Source organism: Raphanus sativus, chromosome 2, assembly GCF_000801105.2.
Source record: "Raphanus sativus cultivar WK10039 chromosome 2, ASM80110v3, whole genome shotgun sequence".
Taxonomy (NCBI): Eukaryota; Viridiplantae; Streptophyta; class Magnoliopsida; order Brassicales; family Brassicaceae; genus Raphanus; species Raphanus sativus.
In genome coordinates this window covers 26,491,783-26,514,011 of record NC_079512.1, presented here as the reverse complement: position 1 = coordinate 26,514,011, position 22,229 = coordinate 26,491,783, and the positions used below count along the sequence as shown (strand labels likewise).

The window sequence follows — 22,229 nt, the reverse complement described above, 5'->3', positions numbered from 1 at the left end:
AGCGTCCGTGTCAACGTATGCCATGAGTTAATATTTAATTGGTTTACGCAAGGATATTCCCCAGTAGTATTGAATTATTTTCGTGATTTTTTTAAAAATATAAATGTTATGACAAGAAGGATGAACAATTCCGTGCATTTCAGGCTAATGTTTATACTATTTAAACTGAAAAGTTCCTGTCTGAAGTTATTGAAAGATGTAATCATGTAAACTAAAATCAATTGCCTTTTAAAATATCGATGAATAGTTGCATTTCATACATTTTGGAACGCACCCAGTTTCCTTTACATTTCATCATATTTACACAAGCATGGGTATTTTTGGATCACCAACTTAACGAATACACAGAGAAGAATTCTTCAAGTTTGTGAGATAAATCGATCTTATATATATTGACTTACGGATTTAACTAATCAAACAACATAATTAACAACACATATTGGACATACTAGCTAGCTGATTGTTAATTTTCAGTATTCCATAGATTGGTTTGCTAATAACACACTATGCATTATTGATACTTGGTTTCTAACCAGAACTGTATAACATACTGAATAATATCATATACCTAGTTAAATTAAATGTTACGTCTTATTAATTCATACAACACGTTTGTTCTACTTCATAAACTATAGAGATAAAATTATTCTCCAGTTTCCGTTTTAACAGTATTATATTAGTTTTTCACCTTTGTAACTATACATAATTTTGTCAGTGAATATGATAGGAAAATATAAATCCTAATAAAGTATGTAAATTTGATAAATAGGCTTTTCATTAGGAATGTTACTTCTTATAAAAATATGCATGCCAGCCACAATCATTATATTTTATTTTTGTCAATCAACGTGTTTGATATTTTTATATGATAAATCAAATTTCAGGTTAGACTAACTTACATCACAAATATTTTATTTCATCAAATAATTTTCCTTCAATTTAAATTATTATGCGTGTTTCATCAAATTTTAATTAATTTTGGACTCTGGTTGATTAATATATTTTTCCAACCAGTATAGTGATATGGATATGAACCAACACAACTTTCACAGCGACGTAACTGATATAGATAGTATGAGTCAAAGTCCCTGAGAACTGAGAAGTGCCGCTAGTTAAGCAACAACATTAGTGAAATTTTAACAAACCATTCAGGACGTAATAGAATGGGTTTTCACTGTTTCTTTAAGCAAAAGTCCTACCAAATCAATGAGTGTATATGATCTTTAATCTCTATACACAGATTGGTTCCAGTTCCCTTGTCATGTATTTATAAGAATCAACGTTTTTGGAGTCTTCCCTCATTGAATTAAATTTGCCCTTCTTGCTCTGGTTTCGTCTGTTTTGATGCCGACAAATTTGAAATCTAAGATTCCAAAAGAGCACGTAGAAATGATTAAAGATTTGAATGAATTCTTTTCGTTTCCTTGAGGCTCAACATTTCGAGCTCCACATGTTATAAATTCAATCGAATAAACATTCTCCTCAAGTGTTTTTCCTGAAAGCCAACTAATGAAAGATACAGCCCATTTAGAGAGGTCTAGGCCTTTAGTTATAAATTAAGTTATGAAGTTGTCTCCGCAATTCTGTAGACTCTCTGTTGTGGATTGGATCGCTTAGTGTAGAGTCTGTAGACCATTGATGTGTGTTGTAAACAAAATATTCGTGTTTTGTGATCCCCTAATTGATGCTTGCATTTTCAACAATAGAGAAAGGTCATTCTTTCCGAATGAAGTAATGAAAAATAGTAGTGTAATAGGTTATCAATCTATAAAAAGAATTTTAAAAACAGTAGTTCACTAATTAAAAAAAAAACACTAGGTCATAAAGAGTCAATGAGAAAAGATTTCAAGTGCTTGAGGAACTATTGGTTATCAATCTATAAAAATAAATTAAAAAAACAGTAGTTCACAAAGAGTCAATACGAAAGGATTTCAAGTGCTTGAGGAACTATTGGTTATCAATCTATAAAAATAGATTAAATAAAACAGTAGTTCACAAAGAGTCAATGAGAAAGGATTTCAAGTGCTTGAGGAACTCTTTAGACTTCTCCAAATTCACAGCATGTCCTGCCTTCTTGATCACCATTATCTCTGCATTGTCTCCTATATGTCTGTTGTTTCACCATATTTTTTACCTCATTATAAATATAAGTTGTTGTTTCACAGTAAAAGAAAATGGTTATCTCTGTATTTACCTTTTTAATCTGTAACCAAGCTCAAGTGGAAATATTTGATCTTCTTCTCCCCATATGATCAAAGATTTCTAAATTTAACACACATATATAAACAATTTTACAGCAACTTCAACATCTACATAGCAAAAAGAAAGCTAAAGAAATGTACTTTCTGCACCTGTTTGATCCTAGGAAGATCTGAAAGTCTCCGATCTTTAAGTATTGATTTGATCAAATCTCTCTTCTCCTCTACAAACTCCATACACATTACCTTCACATTGAGAAACAAAACTCAACCCAATAAAAAGGAAAACCACAAATGCAAACAAAACAAGAAAGAAACAGAACTTACATCTATAAAGTCCCAAAGAAAAAACGATGGAACACCTTTGATAGGCTTAACGAAAGAGAATCTAATAAGCTCCTTAAGCTTCTCCGGCGTCTGAGGAATCAAAATCCCAGTGGCTTCTTCAAGATTCGGAACCTTAAACAACCCATCCTCCATATCTTTCTCCTCAAGGCAAACCCCGGCGCAGCATAACACAATCTTCTCCACTTTCTCTGGGAACTGCGCCGCTAAACTGTACCCAACGAATCCACCGTAGCTGATTCCGACAATGCTCATCCTCTTGACACCATGCGCTTCCATTAGCCTTATCAGACATTGAGCTTGGAAAGATTCGGACCGGTTTGGTTCCGATGTTGAAGATAAACCGAAGAAGAGGAGGTCAGGGACGTATACGTTGAACCGGCTAGTGAAAGCTCGGAGATGTTCTCCGTATTGCCACATTGCGTTGGCTCCGAAGCCGTGGAGGAGGAGGAGATTAGGTTTCGATCGGTTTGGAGATTTAGGGATCCAACAATGCATAGACGTCGTCGTCGTCGATGAGAGGGGATTGTTGTGGGAGAGATCGGTGATGACGGAACGGAGACCGGCGTTTGAGAATGATTGTTTGAATAACCAATCGCGCGATGCCGTGAAGCTGAAGCATCGCGCCAGTTTCAGATGATCAAACATTTTTGAAAAAAAATATTCAAAATGAAACAGAGGAGAAGAAAGGCGTGATGATGAAACAGAAGAGAGACAGAAGCTGTTTCAGTTATGTCGGAAACCCAAAATAAACGTGACTTATTGTCCGAACGTATAATTTATGATATTACAGCAAAGGACATGTAGGATGTTATATTTGTATAAAACACCCTATTGATTAAGTAATATAGAGAGGTAATAGGTTCGATTCCAGTCTGTACAGATGTAACCGAAATTAAATAAACCACAAAATTACTATAATTGGTTACAGGTTTAATCATGAACATAATGTAATCAAAACCTGTACTTTTGGGGGTTTTAGAGAAGTAAAAAGTAGTTTGGCGAACAAGAAAGACTTAGAATCAGTTTCTATCTAACTCGTAAGTTTTTGGAGTCGTGTCTCACCATTCTTTGCCGTCTTGTTTGGGGTTCAAGGATAAATGCGTTCATGAAATCTGATGTGATAATTAACCATATGTTATCCTCCAAAACCATTAACAGAAACAGTGTATTCGAAGTAATAAGTGACAATAAAATAGTCATAAATGTGATTATTGACCATTTAGATGCCAATCTTTGAAATTTGGAACTTTAAAAGCGGTATTTTGTTGTTTACCGTCAAGAACAATTTTCTAAATGTGATACCGAAGATTAAATAATAAACTAATAAAATCCACTGTCTAAGATTAGTTTTAATTACATGTAGCTTCCTTGTTTAGTATAAGTGATGCTCTAGCAGCCTCTCGTCTCAAATAGACTTTTACATAATGTATAAACAATAACTATAAGCATTTTTCTACTTGTATAATAACTATAAACAATAACTACAATCATCTCACATCTTGGATGCTATTTTACAAACTATTTGTTTGTCCTACTCTGTTTAACATCTAGTGTGAAAATAGTACAATGAACTAACGAAATTAAATTACACCAAAAGAAACTACATAACAACACATATTGCACATACTAGCTCATTGTTTTTGAATTCTATAGGTTGGTTTGCTACTAAATCTACTTTTATGAAGGTGAGAAATGGCGAAGATCTAGGCATAAAACTCTTAAGAATTATACCGGATTAAACCACAATGAACTATGTCAAAGTCTACTCATACAACTTTACGGATTAATGGATTTGAGTTTCGCATATTTCAACACAGTAATATTTACATGTGTGTGATTCTCATCTTTTGTTATAAACATTATTATTTTCGTTATTACACTTTTTTGTTTGGCTTAATACTTGTGAATAACCGACTCATCATATAAACAATTAAAAATCATATTTGTAATAAATTTTGGTTTTATAATTCTGCTTGCATAAACCTAGACTGTGATTTTGTGATTTGTTTCTTCACCTTGTGCACCTTGAATAATTGCATATGCTTATCGGAGAGGTACACAAAAATATGGTCGTTAAAACAAGACAATGTGACATGGGACAAAATTTACTCCATAAAGCTCCGTTTAACCTTTTGTAAAGAGGAATTCTTGTAATCGATCATTATAGTCTTCAACATTTTCTTCTACTAGATGTTCTCTACAGATTTTAGTGAAAGACTCAGGTGATGATTGTTTCAATGGTTTCTAGATTTTAGTTTTTAGTTTTTGAATTTTGGTTTTTAGATTTTTGGTTTTGGTTTTTAATTATGGTTTTTGCTTTTGCAGTAGATTTTAGCTTTTTGAAAAACTTGAATGGTGATTTTAGATTTTTGGTTTTTCTTTTAGAGTAAAGTAAGATAATAATAAACAAAATTTGTTATGAAATTTTTTTTTAATTAAATTTTATTTTAAAATAGTAAAACAGACTGCTATAAAATAAAACTATTAGCTACAAGTATAATGACATTTAATTTTGTATTGATATGAAAATAAATAACTAATTAAGCTTTGAAAACAAACTAAATAAATTTTAATATATTTTTATAAAATATGGTATAAAGAATAAAAATTATGCAATTCCAGCATTACGAAATATAAATATGAATAGTTGGATTGTTAAAGTGTATTTTTAATTCTATACAATGATTAATTAGATTTAATATTTACAGAAATAAAAAATAATTTTATTTTTAAAATATGCTAAATATGCATAAAACTATGTAATTTAAAAATTATACTAATTATTGTTTTTAGTTTTCTTTATAAGTAATTCTTTATAAATGTGAAATTACTAAATCAAAAATTAAATATCTATATATTATACAATACAAATATTTAGATTGGTTTATTTTAAAATTAAAAATAAATAGTTATGTTAACTTTCTTCCTTTGTATAATAATTTTTTATATTTTTATATTAGATTTTAGATGTAAAATATTTTATTTAAATTTAGTGATTTGAATAGCTACTATTTTGTCACTTTAATATTTTCTTATATTAATACATAAATACATAAATGTTTTAGAAAAAAAATAAAAAATATACGAAATCAAGGTACATTGGTAAGAAAACCAACAAAACATGTTCTTTTGGTTTTTACTGGTTTTCTTATATTATGGATTTAACTTGCCTAAAACTCTACAGTTTGATTTGTAAAAAATATTATTTGTAAACCATTTGTTCATGCATTTTTTTTAAAATTGTAGATGTGTTTTTTTATATATAAAATAATTAATGTACTGCAAAAGGATGAAAACTGTTGTAGTACTAGGGAAAACCCATAAAATGTGGATTCTGATTTTTATGTACAAAATGGTTAAAGAGTTGAAAATCTGGTTTCCTAAAAATTAGGGAATCTACTTTGCTTAAATCTTGATTGGATGAAAACTAAATTTTGGAAAAACTAAAACTAAAAATACTCTCAGGATCTACAAACAATCAACCTCTCAGATTCTTCACTTACAATGCGGAAACATCAGGCGGTTTACAAATAATTAAATCTATGGGCACGAAAAATAAGCTGTGTTCGAAATAAGAAGCTCAGACCATGTATGTCATGCCGACCTGCATCAGATGGGACTGAGGCACACTCAAATTTGCAATTCCTCTTCTGCAGTTTTTCCTCAAGAATGCGTAAAAGTAATTAATGACTAACTTCTTGATGAACCATGAATCTTTTCTTGCTCTTATATCACCATGTCCGAGTAGATACACCACCCCTGATGCTTTGGCTTGGTGTATGAACGACAACTCTCTCTCCAGGCTCTGCTCCGCTTCAGATACAGAGGAGTCAGACGAGGCGTCAAAGGGATGGTGGTTTGTATGATCAGAAGAACTGTTCATTTCCATGATCGGTTTGTTTAACTCAATGTACTCTGAGAGAAGTGGATCGCCCATCGAGTACATGCTTCCGTTGGGGCCGATCACAACTCTAGTACCTGCAAAATCTTCCTCTGAGTCTGAATCATGGTGCCCGTCGCTCTCCAGTGAACGTTCTTGAGCCTCTCTCCGTATAAACTTCTCGAGGCTCTCAATCAGCAGCTGCTCGAATGCTTGGTGGTTCTCTTTTCTTGCATCCTTGTAACCATACCTTCATCAAATCAACACAGACTGTGTTTACATATGGTTCTTCAGCAGTGAAAGCTAAGAAAATAAAGACCAACCTGGCAATGCAACGGAATAAGTGATAGCTTTTGGTGCAGACACGTCTGAAGAGGAACCTCTCATTCTGGGGCACAACTGGTACCGGGACGTATTTGATGCAGACAAAAATCACCATGGAGTGGATTGCAGGAAGAGTAGTCAGAAAATGACCAAATATTGCTGGTACGCCCTTCACTAACTCGTTGTATAGCAAACCGATACCGGGAGCTCTTATTGTTCCCAGGTTGCACCCAAGTTCTCTCATCAAATCCATTGACAGCTTTTCTTGGACTTCTGTTTCGTACTTGAGCTTACTTCCATAGTTCCAAACATACATTATACCAAACATGATTACTGCAAAAACCAATATTATCCAGCTTCCATCCCCGACACTCGCTATAACTGACGAGAAAAAGATTAGTTCCACTCCGAGGAAAACTATCAGAAACGCAAACACTAGTATTATGTTTATCTGCCATATAAGAAGCATGATTAACGTCACTAGAATTGTCGTTGTCATCATCACTCCAAGCTCAACCATCCCTGGAAATTAAATAAAGAAACTAAGAAAAAGGGAGGAATACTGAACCACTGAAGCTAAAAAAAGGGGGAACAGTGGAAACAGTTATTACCATATGCATTTCCAATCTCACTGACACTTGAGATTGAGCAGACAACGACCAGGCAAACGGCAAGCAGGAACCAGTTAAGGACAGGTATATAGATCTGACCCATAAATTTCCGAGAAGTGTGAATAATTTTAAGACGGGGGAAACAACCCAGAGCTGTTGATTGTTTAATACATGAAAATGTTGCAGTCGTCATTGTGCGACTGGCAATCAAAGCTGCAACGTTGGCTATGAAAAGAACCGGCCAGAATGCAGCACCTGCAGAACAGTATGATGAGATCATAACTAAACAGCCTTTGCAGTGGTATCAAAGTGGTTACGTTCGCCAGAGAGGAACGGATATTTACTGATCGAAAGGAAGGAACTGAAATTCACCTGGAACAGATGAAAAGAAAGCTCGATTAGCATCTGCATGATTCTCCATCAGGTATGCAGCTTGTCCCATATAGCCCAACGTGAGGCACGGCAGGACGAGAAACACAAACGTAAGCTGCAAAGAAAAAAAACAACGAAATAAACTTAAGTAGCAGAAAATTAGAGCTCAAAGATCACACAAAAAGGAAAAAAAATAAACATCAGGAGCCAATGGCCATTTCCACTCTTCATTTACCTGAACCGATCTAACAGAAAAGTAGCAAAGGTCTGCAAACAATGCCTCTGAGCCTGAAAGATCAACAAAGTAAGCCTCACAATATTAGGCAGAGTATTAAGCATAAAACGGCTTACTCGGTTCTGTTAAGCCTTAGCTACAAGAGTAATCTAGATCATTTTCTCATGAAATTCTAGCCATCCATCAAAACTGAGAAAATTACCTGTAGCACAGAGAATGCAACCTCCCAGAGCATACCACGCATTTATAGAGTTCCTCTTGAAGAAATAATAGATGTGGACAGGGTTAAATGCTCTGTAAACACTGCTATCGTATTTGACCAGGTTGTGAATGCCAATACCAGCAAGACAGCAGAACCATATAAGTAAGGCGGGACCGACAACTAGTCCCATCTTACTCGTCCCATACTTTTGTAGACTAAACAGTATCACCAGAAATGCAACCGAAATCATCACCACTTGATCTGCAAAGGAGAAACAAGCTGAAAATCAATGACAAAGGTAAAAAACAAGCAAGAACAGCTTCAAGGTTAATTAGACTATCATCAGCATTACCTTGCTTAACTGCATCAACTCCTACCTTAAGTCCACCCACAGCTGACATTACTGCATTATCCAAATCAAGTATTCAGAAAAGTTCATATGGTAATGGTAGTAGCAGAATCATGCTTATGGACAAACTTATAAGAGGTTATATAAAGAACCTGACATTGCAGGAGTAACAACCCCATCAGCAATCACCATGGAAGTTCCAGCGAGAACTATCACGAGGAGAAGTTTCTTCAGAACTAACGAAGTCTCGAGTTTTTCTTTCAGTTTCAATGATCTCTCAAGCTCAGGGCAAGGCACCTTCAGCCTAAAACTTGAAATCCGGGCGTCTGAGCGAAGCTGATTAGGAATAAGACTAATCTTGGCATGACGAGAGATCAACGAGTATAACGCAAAAGTCCCACCTGACAAATATCACAAGTAATCAAAACCAGTTGGCGCTGTATGCATATAAAAGATTCAAAGACGACAAACAAAAAAAAAGGTTTTAAATCATACCTTCACCATTATCATTTGCCCATAGAACAAGAAGAACGTATTTAACAAAAGTGATCAAAAGTAAAGTGTATAACACTAATGACAAGGCTCCAATGACATCTTCTTGCTCTTGTACAGGTGATTTACTGAACATAACACTGAAAGTATACAATGGACTGATTCCTACGTCTCCAAATACAACCCCTAGCGTCTGGAACGCAAGCAACACTCTCCTTCCCACAGTCAAGTCCTACACACAAATAGAAGTTTGGTTAACTCTCCGTAGATAAAAGTAAACTAGGAATACGAAACCGTTAAAATCACCTCACCTCGTAGTAATCCCTCGAAGCACCTGGAACGTCGAGAGCTTCCACGTCGAAGGAGTCAGCACGGGGACGAGCACGGATCAGGCGGTGCTCCGCTATCTCCTCGTCCTCCGATTCAAGTCCGGTTCCGTATAGTTCGTCGTCTTCATCGTCATCATCATCGTCTTCGTCGTCAACGTCGATTTCGGAATCATCGTCGTCTTGAGTAACCCATCGAGACTCGATAGAGTCCATAGACCCCAAATCTCCGAAGCCACCGCGTGAGCTACCGATCTCTTCCTTCTCGGAGCCATCGAAGCTGCTCTCCTCCGCCATTTTTTTTTGAGAATCAGTTGGATTGGAATCAAGGCGGAAGGAGTTTGGAAGAACGGATCAAACGAGAAAAACTTTGAGACGCCGAATACAAATGTGTCTGGTATTGGTTGGTACATAGTTGAAGAACTGTACCGTATTAAACCAGATTGCGTCTCGTATTGGGCCTACTTAATTATTTGTTTCGATCAGTCCCTTTAACATTTAGATTTGGGTTAAGGACTGATCGGTCAACTTTTAGTAATTAATTTGATGTAGGATCATTTTCACCGCCGTCCTCGTAGTAATCAAAATATACATATATACTAGATGATATCCGCGCCTTGCGCGGAGTGAATGAATTAAATAAAGATTAGAATTTTTAATCTATAGATATTAGAATGGTAAAAGTTTTAGGCACAAATATTACATATTATATAATGAAAAATTGAAGGTCATTGTGCATGTTATAGAAAGTAAGCTTCGATTTTTTTTTGGTTAGGTGTAATTGAAGTAAATTTTATGAAAGTTTGTCTTCCTATAAGAGTAGTTTACAATTTGTGCAATTGTTTAGATTTTTTTAAATTTTTTTAAAAACTTGTCTAGTAATGTTCCGCAAGTAAATCTTCAAAATTTGTGTGTGGTTCTTAATTATTAATGATAATTTAAATAGATTTATAGTAAATTAAAAATATTAACCGAAACCAAAAAGCTGATTGTGTATATCAATTTTCTATTTTCGATATTGTATAAATTACGGTTAAATTTAAATTTTCTTAATATCTATCTTTCCTTAGAATAATATTATTTAAATTTGCATATAAAACTTAAATTTAACATTGAATCAAATTTGGTTAAATTACGATCATAACCTATCTTTGATTCATATGTAAATTGATGAACAAAAACATTATTAATTTATTAACATTTATTGAGATTTCTTAATCTCAGGGTCTTGTGGCTTAAGTTAAGGGATTGCAATTTATTATAAATTTTGATTTTGAATTTTATGTACTTCGTAATATCAATTCATAATATTAAAAATATTAATGACATAATTGACATTGTGATTCGCCTAAGCACATAAAATTGAATTAATATATGCGCAATTAGTGACATGATTATGATTTATACCGATGATGGTCATTATCATAATGACATGATCATGAATTGTAATGTATTATAGGAAACGGTAAATGTCTTTCTTTCGGTCAAACATATTGAATTGCATACCAAGTTTAGTCAGAAATTGATTGAAATAGAATAAAAAATACTTAGAACATATACTATATAGATCACTAACTTTTTATAATAACATAAAGATTTATATATACATTTGTACTTTAGCTGGTTCTAGAATTTTTTATTTTATTTTAAATCTAAACTGAAATAAATAAATTTAAAAATCATCGACCAAGTCAATTATTATTTTCAATATAGTTTAGAATATTTGGAAACTGATATTAATTGGTTTTAGATTTATTTTTTATTTACTTAGTAAACATTAACTCAATAACATATTAATAACTGACATGGTTAATTCCACCTCGATTTGAAAGAAAATGAATAGTCTATGCCAAAACTTTAATCCTAATAATCCATAACTTTTATTTTAAATTTTAAATTTTTCAAAAGTATTATAACTAAAATAAACAAATAAGAAACAATATTGACTATGGTATTTGAACATATTAAAGAATCTAATAATTTATACGGTCAAAATTATTTGCATGTTAGTATTAATGTTGATTGCTTAGTTAAAAATATTAGGCTTAAATTAAGGGATTGCAAGGACTAAATTTAATATTGTCCAATTAGTTAAGAAACTATACCAATTATATCTGCTTATTCAATTTATAAATATATTTTCAAATCATCAATTAAATTATATATGTATAAACGATAATTGGTACAGTTTCTTCTGGGTATCTTTGCATAAAAATATTAGTAAGTATAACTTTTTTAAATTTAGATATAGATAATGATCACTTACCAACTAAAAAATCAGGATAGAATGTTCCATCTAATATCGAACGATAGGTCACATGTTGAAGGCCAGAGAGTTGGTTTGGGAGATCTTCACAGTTTCAAACCCTGGTGGTAGGAAAAGAAACAATCTTGTAAAGGTGGTTGGTTGTCTGGTAAGAACCGTATGAGGGGGTCAAAGAGAAATTAAAAAAAAGTTTGGAACATTCTTGGATGAAGAAAGGTTCAAACTGGTGCACCAGTTCCTTTTAATTGAAAGCATGGATCTTATCTTCCTAAAAAAAATGTGGGCATCAGATACAAAACAAATTACAATATCGATATTTTATGAAACTATATACAAAAAACAACTTACTTTAGCATCCACGAAAACTATTTCTATGGTCTTTCCACCAAAAGACGTGTACTGCTTCCAGAGTCTAATGAATTTCACTCTTATCGAACAATATATTTATAGTGAGAAATATAAATTACACGGCTTTATTAAACGGAAAGTGTATAATGTGATTGAGAGATCAATTAGTTGTTACCATATTAGTCTGATTCCAAGATTTAAGTTTCCTACATTTTTAAACTTATCAATTTGCCTCAATATTGCATTAATTACATTATTTCAAAGATTAAATTTATGCAGCAAGTATTACACGACTTTTGTCAATATAATGTGAATTCAAACAAAAAAAATCAATCATGATTGCCAAAGATAAATGCAGAGATATTATAGGAAACATGTTATTTAAATTATAAGAAATTCATGTATAAAATTAATCAGAAAGATGAAATATAGAAAACTGGTAGAAAACAAATTTAAATCAATTGTTACTGGCAAGTGAATACAAATCTAACATTATTTTGATTCAGTCGTGAGAGTAAATGCGATTGATCATCCCTTTTTATCATAGAAACATAAATCGTAAAATATAGATATATATGTTATATGATTTATTCATGAAATATAACCAATATTTGTTAGCTGGCACAATTACACGGCATCTCCTTCAGATAACAAATAAATTTGTTTATTTAACCCCGAACTTGTATAAAAAAACTGTTATAAATAATGCATAAAATAGTGGTGGTCAACGACTATGTTATATAGAAAAAGACTTCCACCATTATGTTCACGAAAACGATTTTGGTAAAATTCACTATGAAACTTTGATAAGAACCATTGCAGATTTAAGGTGATCATATATTTCCTTTCCAATAGCGTACAAAATCGATTAATCACTATTCCTATATTTATGGAAAGTTGCTAAAAATAAATAAATAATATTTACTAAGAATTTTTTTATAGAATAAATCAATGCATGAATTAGTTTATGTCGTTAATATGGGACATATGTATAGGATTTAGACTGATGTTATTTTAGATTCAAACACATAGTCAATACACATAGTGTATAAAATAATTTTAGATTCAAAAATATACACGTAATAACCTTTTTATTTTGAATATAAAATTCATTTTGAATAAAAAAATTAGACCAATACGTAACCATCTATATTCATTTTGTATAAAAAAATTAGAACAACATGTAACCATCTAGATTCATGTTGAATAAAAAATTAGACCAGTATGTGATGTGATACATATATATGTGATGTCATATAAATGATTACAACTTTATAGATGTGATACGTATATATGTGTATATATGTGATATGAATGTTGGCAAAGTTAAAGTAATTTAAGGGACTATACAAATGTTTAGTTAAATAATAATGTTTTGATCAATGGCATGTTATGTAATTACTCTAGTTAACTAAAGTTTTTTAAATAGATTAGGTGAGAGGGCTTGTGGAGTTGCCACATAAGAAATGGTACACTTGTAATAAACACATGAACTAAAGGTTTCTTTTAAAAGTGGTCTCCTCAAATAATAGAAAAGGGATTATTCACCTGAAAATATATAGAAAATGTATATATATCGCAACGATACGTTTTGTGAGAATATATGTTCAAAGATGAAATTCCGTTGTATGATTAACGTTTTAGTTATTTTAACTATGATAGATCTAATGAATTTGACAAATCAGAAAAAAAATGTATAGGTAAAACTTAAAGATACGTATACATATTTGTAAAACAGTTTTATTGGATATTTTTTTGTTGAATATAATTTATCTATCAACAAAAACAAAATTTTCAGATATTTGGTCCTAAGTGGACTAGCGTGTACTGATCTTAATTGTAAAACTAGATCTTGACCCGCTCGACCGAGCGGGTGTTAATTTTTTTTTATCTTTATTCATACTAAAATGTTATACATGATTGCTATGTGTATTAATTTTAAATTTTGAGAAATAAAAATGTGTTTAAATAAACAATGTGTACTAATGTGATTCTTTTGGCACGCTGCTGCAATCTTTACACCATATAAAACAGAAAAAAACAGATTTATAAACCAATAGAATAGAAAAAAACTTATAAAAGCTGAAACAAATGCAAGTACAGATTCATCTGAGAGGATGCACTCAAATGTGTCGTCTCCAAAACCGGTGTTTTGTTTCCAACAATGAAGAACTTTAACTCGAATTTTCCAATTGTTTCTTAAAGGTTTCACACCATCTATCATAACTAAAGTGATAGTTTCGACATTGTGTTTATTTGGGAGTTTTTGTGAATGTCGTATGATGAATAAGAAGTCGAGTATTTATAGACAAATTTTTGTGAGGTGAAAAAGAATATTTCACATTCAATTAAATCAACCATAATAAATAAAAATATCACAATTTGATCGACTCCTAGATTTTCGCTTGGATAAAATATACTTGGAGAAGGAGATTTTCCATAACTGATTATTTAAACAATTTGGAGAAGGGTTTTTCTATAAAAGAATATTGACTGTATTTTTAAAGGAAAGGAATATCCGATAATCAATTACATTAACCATAGTAAATACTAAGAACATCGATTTTATTGTTTCCTAGATTTTAGGTTTGATAGAATAAACTTGGAGAAGAATATTTCTATAACTGATTTTTAAAACTTGCGATATTATTAAATCTGATATTATAGGCATGTTAAATCAACTTGGAGAAATGGTTTTTCTTTAAAAGATTATTTAGTGTATATTTTAGAATTGAGAGATTCAATTTTTTAAAGGAACAATATGGACCAATCTTAAGATGAATTATATATAGTTGCAATATGGACAAACAGATGAATTATATATAATTGCAATGTGGACCAATCTTAAGAAGCTGGATGAGTGTGAGCATGATGGTTTTATTACAAATACTATGTCTAATTTGTATATGATCATGGCAGGGATTATAGTTGCACATTTGAGTTGATCTGATATATTAGTATCTAATTTCTATGTATGTGATGATTCATATGTATCTTAGTATTCTTACTATATATATATTATATATAATTTCAATATGGACAAACAGATGAATGATACGTATTTCATAGGAATGGTATCTATATATTATATCTATATATTATATATAATTGCAATATGGACAAACAGGTGAATTATGTATAATTGCAATATAATTGTAAGATTTAGTTTCAGAGCAATGGTACGTATTATATTCTTAGTATATAAATCGACATGTAATAATGGTACGTATTAAATCCATATGTAATAATATATGGAAACCGTATATGGTATGTATTATAAATAAGGGATGCTGTTTAATTTAAATATAAGAGGTTCACCTTTAAAATCCATCTAGAAAAAGTTGTAATGTTTATGTTTTAATAAGATAGATCTGCATATAACGAAAACTCAAAAAATATCAATATGGAAACTTTTTGACAAAAAACGAACTTACTTATATTACTACCTAATCTTTATGTGCGGACATACAATTAACCTGCCTGCATATACAGTAATACAGACGATGGGACCTTGCTGGGAAGTAAAGCTAGGACGTAAAGATGGAAAAGTTTCATTGGCAGCCAACGTCAAAAGCCTCCCGTCTCAGACTGATGTCTTCATTGAGACGCTCAGAATATTTGCTAAATTCGGGTTTAACACTGAAGAACTCGTTGCTCTCGTAGGTCAGTAAAGTATAACACCATTTGCGTATTTTATTTGTTGTCTACTAGTATTACTAGGTGCGGATCCCCCGTGTAACATCCCTGTCCCGAGGATCATTTATAAACCGGTCTCTTTTCCGAATCATTCAAAAACTCTTTATTAAAATCAAGATAGTCTTACACAAAACCGAAACTTAACTCGAGGATAGGTTATCCAAAGACGAAAAAAAAACTCAAATGGAAATAGTTCGAAAAGTAAAAGAACTTGAAAAACAACTGGCACCATACGGACTCCTACTCCTGCTCCCTCCCAGCCGTACCTGAAATGAAAGAGGGGGTGAGTACAGAATACTCAGTGAGGGCAGGCTCTAGGAACCCACGAACCCACTCAAGCCCAATAGCAGTCAACACAGTTACAAGTTAAGAAGTACTAAACCACACAGCAACCTACACAATCAATCAACCTAGACATAAGGACCTATAGCCGTTTACGGACGTCCCCCCACGTGCCGGCCTATCCTGGAAGGGGTGCCCTCTCTCGGGAAAACCGTCCCCCTCTCCAGCTTCCTAAATGGCTATCCGAGTTGCAGCACGTTGGCCCATCGGCGCTGTCCGCCCCTCGGTCATAATAGCCATAATTATGCCACGACTCGGCATTGACTCGACTCGATCCTAGGTGCCACTTACATCATTTTATATCCCGCATCTCGCGGTAGGCACTTCTTATATCCCGCATCTCGCGGTAGGCACTTCTTATATCCCGCATCTCGCGGTAGGCTCAACTCTTTACTCCCCGTGGGTACCTCGTGTTAGGCTACTGTCCCACGGTTCACAACACATCACATCCTAGACTCTAGACGCCCACCCGTTCTCGGTGGTCCAAACAGGACTACAAGCAACTCATTGACATTCATCTTTCACATTCTCAACTCATTCTCGTTATTAACCACTTTCACTTTACTCAACCTCATTCACTTTAACATTCACTTTCACTTCCACTTCCACATACTTTAACACTTCTCATTTCTCATTTACAGCATCCTAATAGTTCTAGGTGCTTCAACTCATCAACACATAACACACGACACAAGCCATCTAGGCTACCACAACCGCAGCAACACACACACATGATTCAGATCCGATTAACACGTGACTATGACAGAACCATCTATTCAACATGAGACGAGTTCACAACCAAGTCCTCACCTTAGTCTCTTGAAGGGGTAGATCTGGTTCTAGGAAGTGGAAACGAGTTGGTCACCTCTCCGGATCTGATCCAAAGGATTCATAAGAAAGGAGATGGGATTTAGGTTCAGATCTTGTCATACCCAATGACTTAGAAGGTTAGGGATCCAGATTACCTTGAGGTTCAGATCTGAGAAGGTTACAAGAGAAGGAATCAAGGAGGCGACGACTGGGGGCTCGGGATCGACGGCTCGGGCTGCGAGCGGGACGATCGGTGGCTGGCGAGCGGGCGGCGGTGACCGGCGGCGGCGGCTGGTCGTCGACGATGGGAGGCGGCGGCGAGGTTCTAGTCGGGCAGGGCTTCGCTTGTTGTCTCTCTTGTGGTGAAACCCTAGGAGTGATGTCCCTTTTATAAGAGATGGGAGGGCTTTGGAGTAGGGTTTCACTCTCTTGGGCCTGCAGTTCTCGGGTTCCATTTTGGGCCGGGCCCGGGATGTTACAACTCTCCCCCACTTGGGATGAATTCGTCCCCGAATTCTGGGTTTCCTCCCAATTCCTTTCTCGGTCCTCAAACATTCCGGGGTGACCATTCCGTAGTTGCGATTCGGGTTCCCACACATCCTCATAGATTCCGTCCCTTTCCCAACGGACTAGCACCATTCTCGTCTTTCTCCCCCGATGGTTTACTTCTTTCTCTTCCACAATTTTTACGGGCTTGCTGATCAGGGTGAGATTCTTTTGCGCATCCTCAGGTGGTTGCGGTAGGATCAGTTCGGGTTCTCGTACTACTCTTCGCAGTACCGACACGTGAAACACGTCGTGGAAATCTGAGAGTTCCAGGGGTAAATCCAACCGGTATGCAACCGCACCAATCTTTTCCGTAATCACGTATGGGCCCATATACCTAGGCCTCAACTTTTTCAACTTCCGGTTTGGGTCGCTCCCTCGGAAAATCCTCATCTTTAGGTACACCTCATCTCCCACTGCAAATTCTAAATCCTTCCTCCGCTTGTCCGCGTAACTCCTCTGTCGGTCATGCGCTTCCTTCAACTTCTCCTTGAGTAGTTCCACTTGTTCCACCGTTTCCCTGACCAGTTCAGGTGTCATAGCTCGTTCCCCCTCCACTTCGGTCCAACACAAGGGGGTACGACATGGTCGACCATATAATGCCTCGTAGGGGGACATTTCAATACTTGCGTGGTAGCTGTTATTGTAGGAAAATTCAACCAGGGGTAGATGTTCGCCCCACCTTCCTCCCCAATCCAGGACACTTGACCGGAGTAGGTCCTCTAGTGTCCTGATGGTTCGCTCGGACTGTCCGTCTGTTTGGGGGTGGTATGCGGTACTCAGGTGGACTTTGGTCCCCAATGCCTTTTGGAAGGCCTGCCAGAAGTTGGAGGTGAACTTGGGGTCTCTGTCGGACACTATACTCACCGGTACCCCGTGCAGCCTCACGATTGTGTTCAAGTACTCCCGCGCCAGATCCTCTGTCTTATCTGTGGTTTTGATTGGTAGGAAATGCGCTGATTTGGTCAGGCGGTCGACTATAACCCACACTGCGTCTTTGTTTCCGGAGGTCCTCGGTAATCCCGTAACAAAGTCCATTGTCACCATATCCCATTTCCCCGGGGACTCCCCGTTCCGCCTTGACCCGCTGGCAGGTCTGACACCGGGATATCCAATCGCCCACGTCTTTCTTTATCCCTTCCCAATGATAATACTGTTTCAGGTCCTGATACATCTTCGTCTTTCCAGGATGAATCGAGAATCGCGACTGGTGAGCCTGTCTCAACACTTCGGTCCTCAGGTCTCCCCCACTTGGTACGCACACCCGTCCTCTAAACATAACGGTTCCATTACCGGTTACTCGGTATCCTACCACTTCTTTGTCCACCATTCCCCGCAGGGTGTTGTCTGATTCCTGAGCCTCCTTAATGCGACTGAGCAAGTCGGCTTGCTCCACAGCCTCCAATCCTGCCCCGTCTTCGTCCACTGTCGTCGCACAGAGGCGTAAGTTCGCTAGGGCCGCAACTAGCTCTTGAGCTTCCTTTGCCCCTGACACATCTGCTTTCCTTCGGCTTAAGGCATCCGCCACTAGGTTAGCTTTCCCGGGATGGTAATCGATGCTCAGGTCATAATCCGCTAGTAACTCCATCCACCTGCGCTGCCGCAAGTTCAGGTCTCCCTGGGTGAACACATATTTCAGGCTCTTATGGTCCGTGTACACTTGTACTTTCTCTCCATACAGGTAGGATCGCCAGATCTTAAGGGCAAACACTACTGCTGCCAATTCGAGGTCATGAGTCGGGTAATTAATCTCGTGTTTCCGGAGCTGTCTGGATGCATAGGCAATCACCCGTCCTTCTTGCATGAGTACACAGCCCAACCCCATACCCGACGCATCGGTGTACACGGTGTAGGGTACTCCTGGTCTCGGTAGTACCAATACCGGGGCTTGGGTCAGAGCCTCCTTCAGTCGTTTGAACCCCTCTTCGCATGCTTCCGACCACATGAACTTAGCCTCCTTACCCGTAAGGCGGGTGAGTGGTTTAGCTGTTGCCGCGAACCCTTCAACGAACTTTCGATAGTATCCTGCTAACCCGAGAAAACTCCGGATGTCGGTGGCAGTACCGGGCGTGGGCCATTTCACGATTGCTTCTATTTTCTCGGGGTCCACCTCTACGCCGGCCTCCGAAATCACATGCCCCAAGAATCCGATCTTCCGTTGCCAAAAACGGCACTTACTGAGTTTGGCATACAACTGGTGTTCTCTCAGCTTGTCCAACACCAGTCTCAGATGTTGCTCGTGTTCCTCTCGGCTTTTAGAGTATATCAAAATGTCGTCGATGAAGACGATTACGCAGTGGTCCAGACACTCTCTGAAGATGTTGTTCATTAATCCCATGAAGGCTGCTGGAGCATTGGTTAGGCCGAAAGGCATTACCACGAATTCATAATGCCCGTACCGGGTACGGAAAGCCGTCTTCCTAACATCCTCCTCATGGATGGGAATTTGGTGGTACCCCGATGCGAGGTCAATCTTTGAGAACCAGGTGGCTCCTCCTAACTGGTCCAAAAGTTCATCTATGCGGGGAAGGGGATACTTGTTCTTGACGGTCACCTTGTTCAATCCTCGGTAATCTATACATAGTCGAAGGCTCCCATCCTTTTTCTTCACGAACAGCACTGGCGCGCCCCACGGTGAGCTGCTCGGGCGTATGAATCCCTTCTCTACTAACTCTTCCAATTGCTTCTTGAGCTCCGCCATTTCTGCGGGTGCCAGACGGTAGGGTGCCTTGGATACCGGAGCGGTTCCGGGTTCTAGTTCGATCGTGAAAGCATTACTCCGGTGGGGTGGGGGTCCCCGCAATGGTTCGAACACGTCTGCATACTCCGCCGCCACTGCAATATTTTCTAGGTCTGGCGCTTCCGTCTCTTCCACCATCTCTATGGTGGCCAGAAAGGCCTCACTACCCTTCCGGATTGCTTCCTCGGCTTGAACCATCGAGATAACTGACACCCCAGTCCTAGTCTTCATCCCTCGGTACACGATCTGCCTCCCGTCTAGCGGAATCCGCACACATGTCTTGGCACAATCAACGATGGCCCCATGCTGGGCTAGCCAGTCCATCCCCAAAATCACTTCGTATCGTCCGAGCTCCAATTCCAGCAGGTCCGCGGGTAGGTTGATGCCTGCGAGGACCACCGGCACCTCTTCATACTTCCCGCTAGTCGTTATCCTCTCTTTCCCCGCAGTTTCGACCCCTGTGACCTTGGTGTTATAGCTCCCCGTAAAAGTCCATTCGCGAGTAAGGTTAGGGCTCACAAAACTATGGGTGGCCCCGGTATCGAAAAGAGTGAACGCCGCCACTCCTCCGACCGCGACAGATCCTACACGATACTAATGCTAAGCATTCCGACCAACAGACTATTTGCAAGCAAGGGCAAGATATCTTTAGAGTGTAGGACTTACCCGCGATCGGTTCAGGCCCTTCACGGCCTTCAGCCGCGTAAGCTCGGGGTCTCCCAGCCTGCTCTCTCTGCTGTTGTGGCTGCACCCCTCCCGCATTTCCTCCCGGCGGTGCTCGGCAGTCTCTGATGACATGTCCTTCCTGCCCGCAACGGTGACATCGCACTCTAGGACCCGCTCCCTGGCGTCCCTGTCTTTCATTCGGACAATCTCTCGAGATGTGTCCTGGTTGGGCGCAGTTGTAACACACTCCCACCGGCATTCCCCGGGGTGTATTCGCCCGCACCTCCTGCATGGGGTTCTTGTCGGGGCGACTTCATTGGCTGGTGCCGCATCTCGGGTTCGTTTAGTGCCCCGATTCTGGGCGGCTTGGTGTTGTCTCCGTTCTTCTTCCAACCCTGCCTCCTGTTCCGCAGCCTTTTCGATCAGTTCGTGGACGTTGCGGTAATCCCGCACATTACAGCTGTTCCTGAGCTCGATCCGCATACCCTTCAGGAACCGACGGACCAGCTCCCGGTCGTTCAGATAGTGCCCAGCAAATCTTCGGAGCTTGTGGAACTCATCCCCATACTCTCTCACATTCCTCGATCCTTGACGAATGTCCTGAAACTTGCTTTCCATCTGATCCAAGGCTTCCAAAGGGAAGTACTTCCCGTTGAACTCCTCCAAGAAATCATCATATGTCATGCGTATCCCGTGAGAGCTTTCGACCACTCCTTCCCACCAAACCAGGGCGTCATCCTTGAGGTGGTGGACTGCGAGGTCTCTGCGGAATTCTGGCGGGCACCGAGCCGATGCAAAGTTTCTCTCCAGTTGTCGTCGCCAGTTGTCAGCAAGAATGGCATCCGCCTTCCCACTGAAGAACTCCATCTGCATGTTTCGCATATGTCTCATCATGTCCCAATACGTAGGTCCTTGAGCAGGTACCACCACAGGGGCCACTGGTGGGGGAGGTGGCGGTGGTAACGGGTTCTGGTCCACCGCAGGTGGTATCGGGACGGCTCCGGCCCCTGCTGCAGCTTCGCCGTTGGGGAGTTGTCCCCCGTAGGCTTCCCGGTACCTTCGCAGCTCCTCCAGGATCGCTGCGTTCACCACGTTTGGTCCGCCTGCGGGGTTCCCATTTGCGGGTGCGCCTCCATTCTGGCTTTCCGCCTCGCTGGAGGCCTGGGACGCGGACCGAGTAGCCCGTCGTGCGTTTCGCTGGGCAGTTCCAACTACTGGTGCGGCTCTCTTAGGAGGCATCCTGCAACAATGAAGCGGGCATTAGATCAAGCTTTGATTGATTCGGTTTGCTTACCGGGCAAGCTAGGAGTTTCGGTCCGAGTGGTGCCTTTACTTTTCTACAACAAGGTTTCCCCTTTTTTTTTTTTTTTTTTTTTTTAAATCCTTTCACAACGTTTGAAAACATTTGCAACCCAAACTTTCCTAAAGATGCTTTCCATACCCACCCGGGACAGCACCGGCGGGTTTAACCTGGCTCT

General features: G+C 38.0%; 3 protein-coding genes across 5 annotated transcripts; all 3 read right to left on the bottom strand.

Annotated features, from left to right (window-relative positions):
* Window positions 1-1,850: 1,850 nt before the first annotated feature.
* Window positions 1,851-3,272, bottom strand: LOC108841208 (uncharacterized). The gene is made up of 4 exons (XM_018613990.2): window positions 2,526-3,272; window positions 2,352-2,444; window positions 2,195-2,262; window positions 1,851-2,110 (listed from the first exon to the last, which is right to left on the bottom strand). The coding sequence occupies exons 1-4, from the start codon at window positions 3,189-3,191 to the stop codon at window positions 1,993-1,995; spliced, it is 945 nt and encodes a 314-aa protein (XP_018469492.1). The 5' UTR covers window positions 3,192-3,272; the 3' UTR covers window positions 1,851-1,992.
* Window positions 3,273-5,933: 2,661 nt separating this feature from the next.
* LOC108842347 (potassium transporter 7) lies at window positions 5,934-9,746 on the bottom strand. The gene is made up of 10 exons (XM_018615223.2): window positions 9,323-9,746; window positions 9,015-9,243; window positions 8,672-8,920; window positions 8,523-8,573; window positions 8,171-8,431; window positions 7,969-8,021; window positions 7,734-7,848; window positions 7,362-7,616; window positions 6,750-7,272; window positions 5,934-6,676 (listed from the first exon to the last, which is right to left on the bottom strand). Exons 1-10 carry the CDS (start codon window positions 9,632-9,634, stop codon window positions 6,127-6,129), a joined length of 2,598 nt encoding a protein of 865 aa, XP_018470725.1. The 5' UTR covers window positions 9,635-9,746; the 3' UTR covers window positions 5,934-6,126.
* A 6,029-nt stretch (window positions 9,747-15,775) lies between these two features.
* On the bottom strand, window positions 15,776-21,083 carry LOC130507946 (uncharacterized). 3 transcript variants are annotated; one of them, XR_008942592.1, is made up of 3 exons: window positions 16,955-17,257; window positions 16,800-16,864; window positions 15,776-15,913 (listed from the first exon to the last, which is right to left on the bottom strand). XR_008942592.1 is itself a non-coding variant. In XM_057002815.1 (2 exons), exons 1-2 carry the CDS (start codon window positions 21,041-21,043, stop codon window positions 15,888-15,890), a joined length of 318 nt encoding a protein of 105 aa, XP_056858795.1. In that variant the 5' UTR covers window positions 21,044-21,083; the 3' UTR covers window positions 15,794-15,887. The 3 variants fall into 3 exon arrangements, 1 of the variants encoding a protein (XP_056858795.1); XM_057002815.1 differs by lacking the exons at window positions 16,800-16,864; window positions 16,955-17,257 and adding an exon at window positions 20,752-21,083 and having other exon boundaries at window positions 15,794-15,913; XR_008942593.1 differs by lacking the exon at window positions 16,800-16,864 and having other exon boundaries at window positions 15,826-15,913.
* Window positions 21,084-22,229: the final 1,146 nt, after the last annotated feature.

Coding starts and splice junctions, on each gene's coding strand:
- LOC108841208 (XM_018613990.2), bottom strand. CDS start 3,191: ATGTTTGATCATCTGAAACTGGCGCGATGCTTCAGCTTCACGGCATCG. Junction 2,445..2,525: donor TTCTTTGGGACTTTATAGAT/GTAAGTTCTGTT, acceptor CTCAATGTGAAG/GTAATGTGTATGGAGTTTGT. Junction 2,263..2,351: donor ATCTTCCTAGGATCAAACAG/GTGCAGAAAGTA, acceptor TGTTAAATTTAG/AAATCTTTGATCATATGGGG.
- LOC108842347 (XM_018615223.2), bottom strand. CDS start 9,634: ATGGCGGAGGAGAGCAGCTTCGATGGCTCCGAGAAGGAAGAGATCGGT. Junction 8,432..8,522: donor AGTTGATGCAGTTAAGCAAG/GTAATGCTGATG, acceptor TCTCCTTTGCAG/ATCAAGTGGTGATGATTTCG. Junction 7,849..7,968: donor TTTCTGTTAGATCGGTTCAG/GTAAATGAAGAG, acceptor TTTTCTTTGCAG/CTTACGTTTGTGTTTCTCGT.
- LOC130507946 (XM_057002815.1), bottom strand. CDS start 21,043: ATGCAGGAGGTGCGGGCGAATACACCCCGGGGAATGCCGGTGGGAGTG. Junction 15,914..20,751: donor AGGGCCTGAACCGATCGCGG/GTAAGTCCTACA, acceptor CTTTCATTTCAG/GTACGGCTGGGAGGGAGCAG.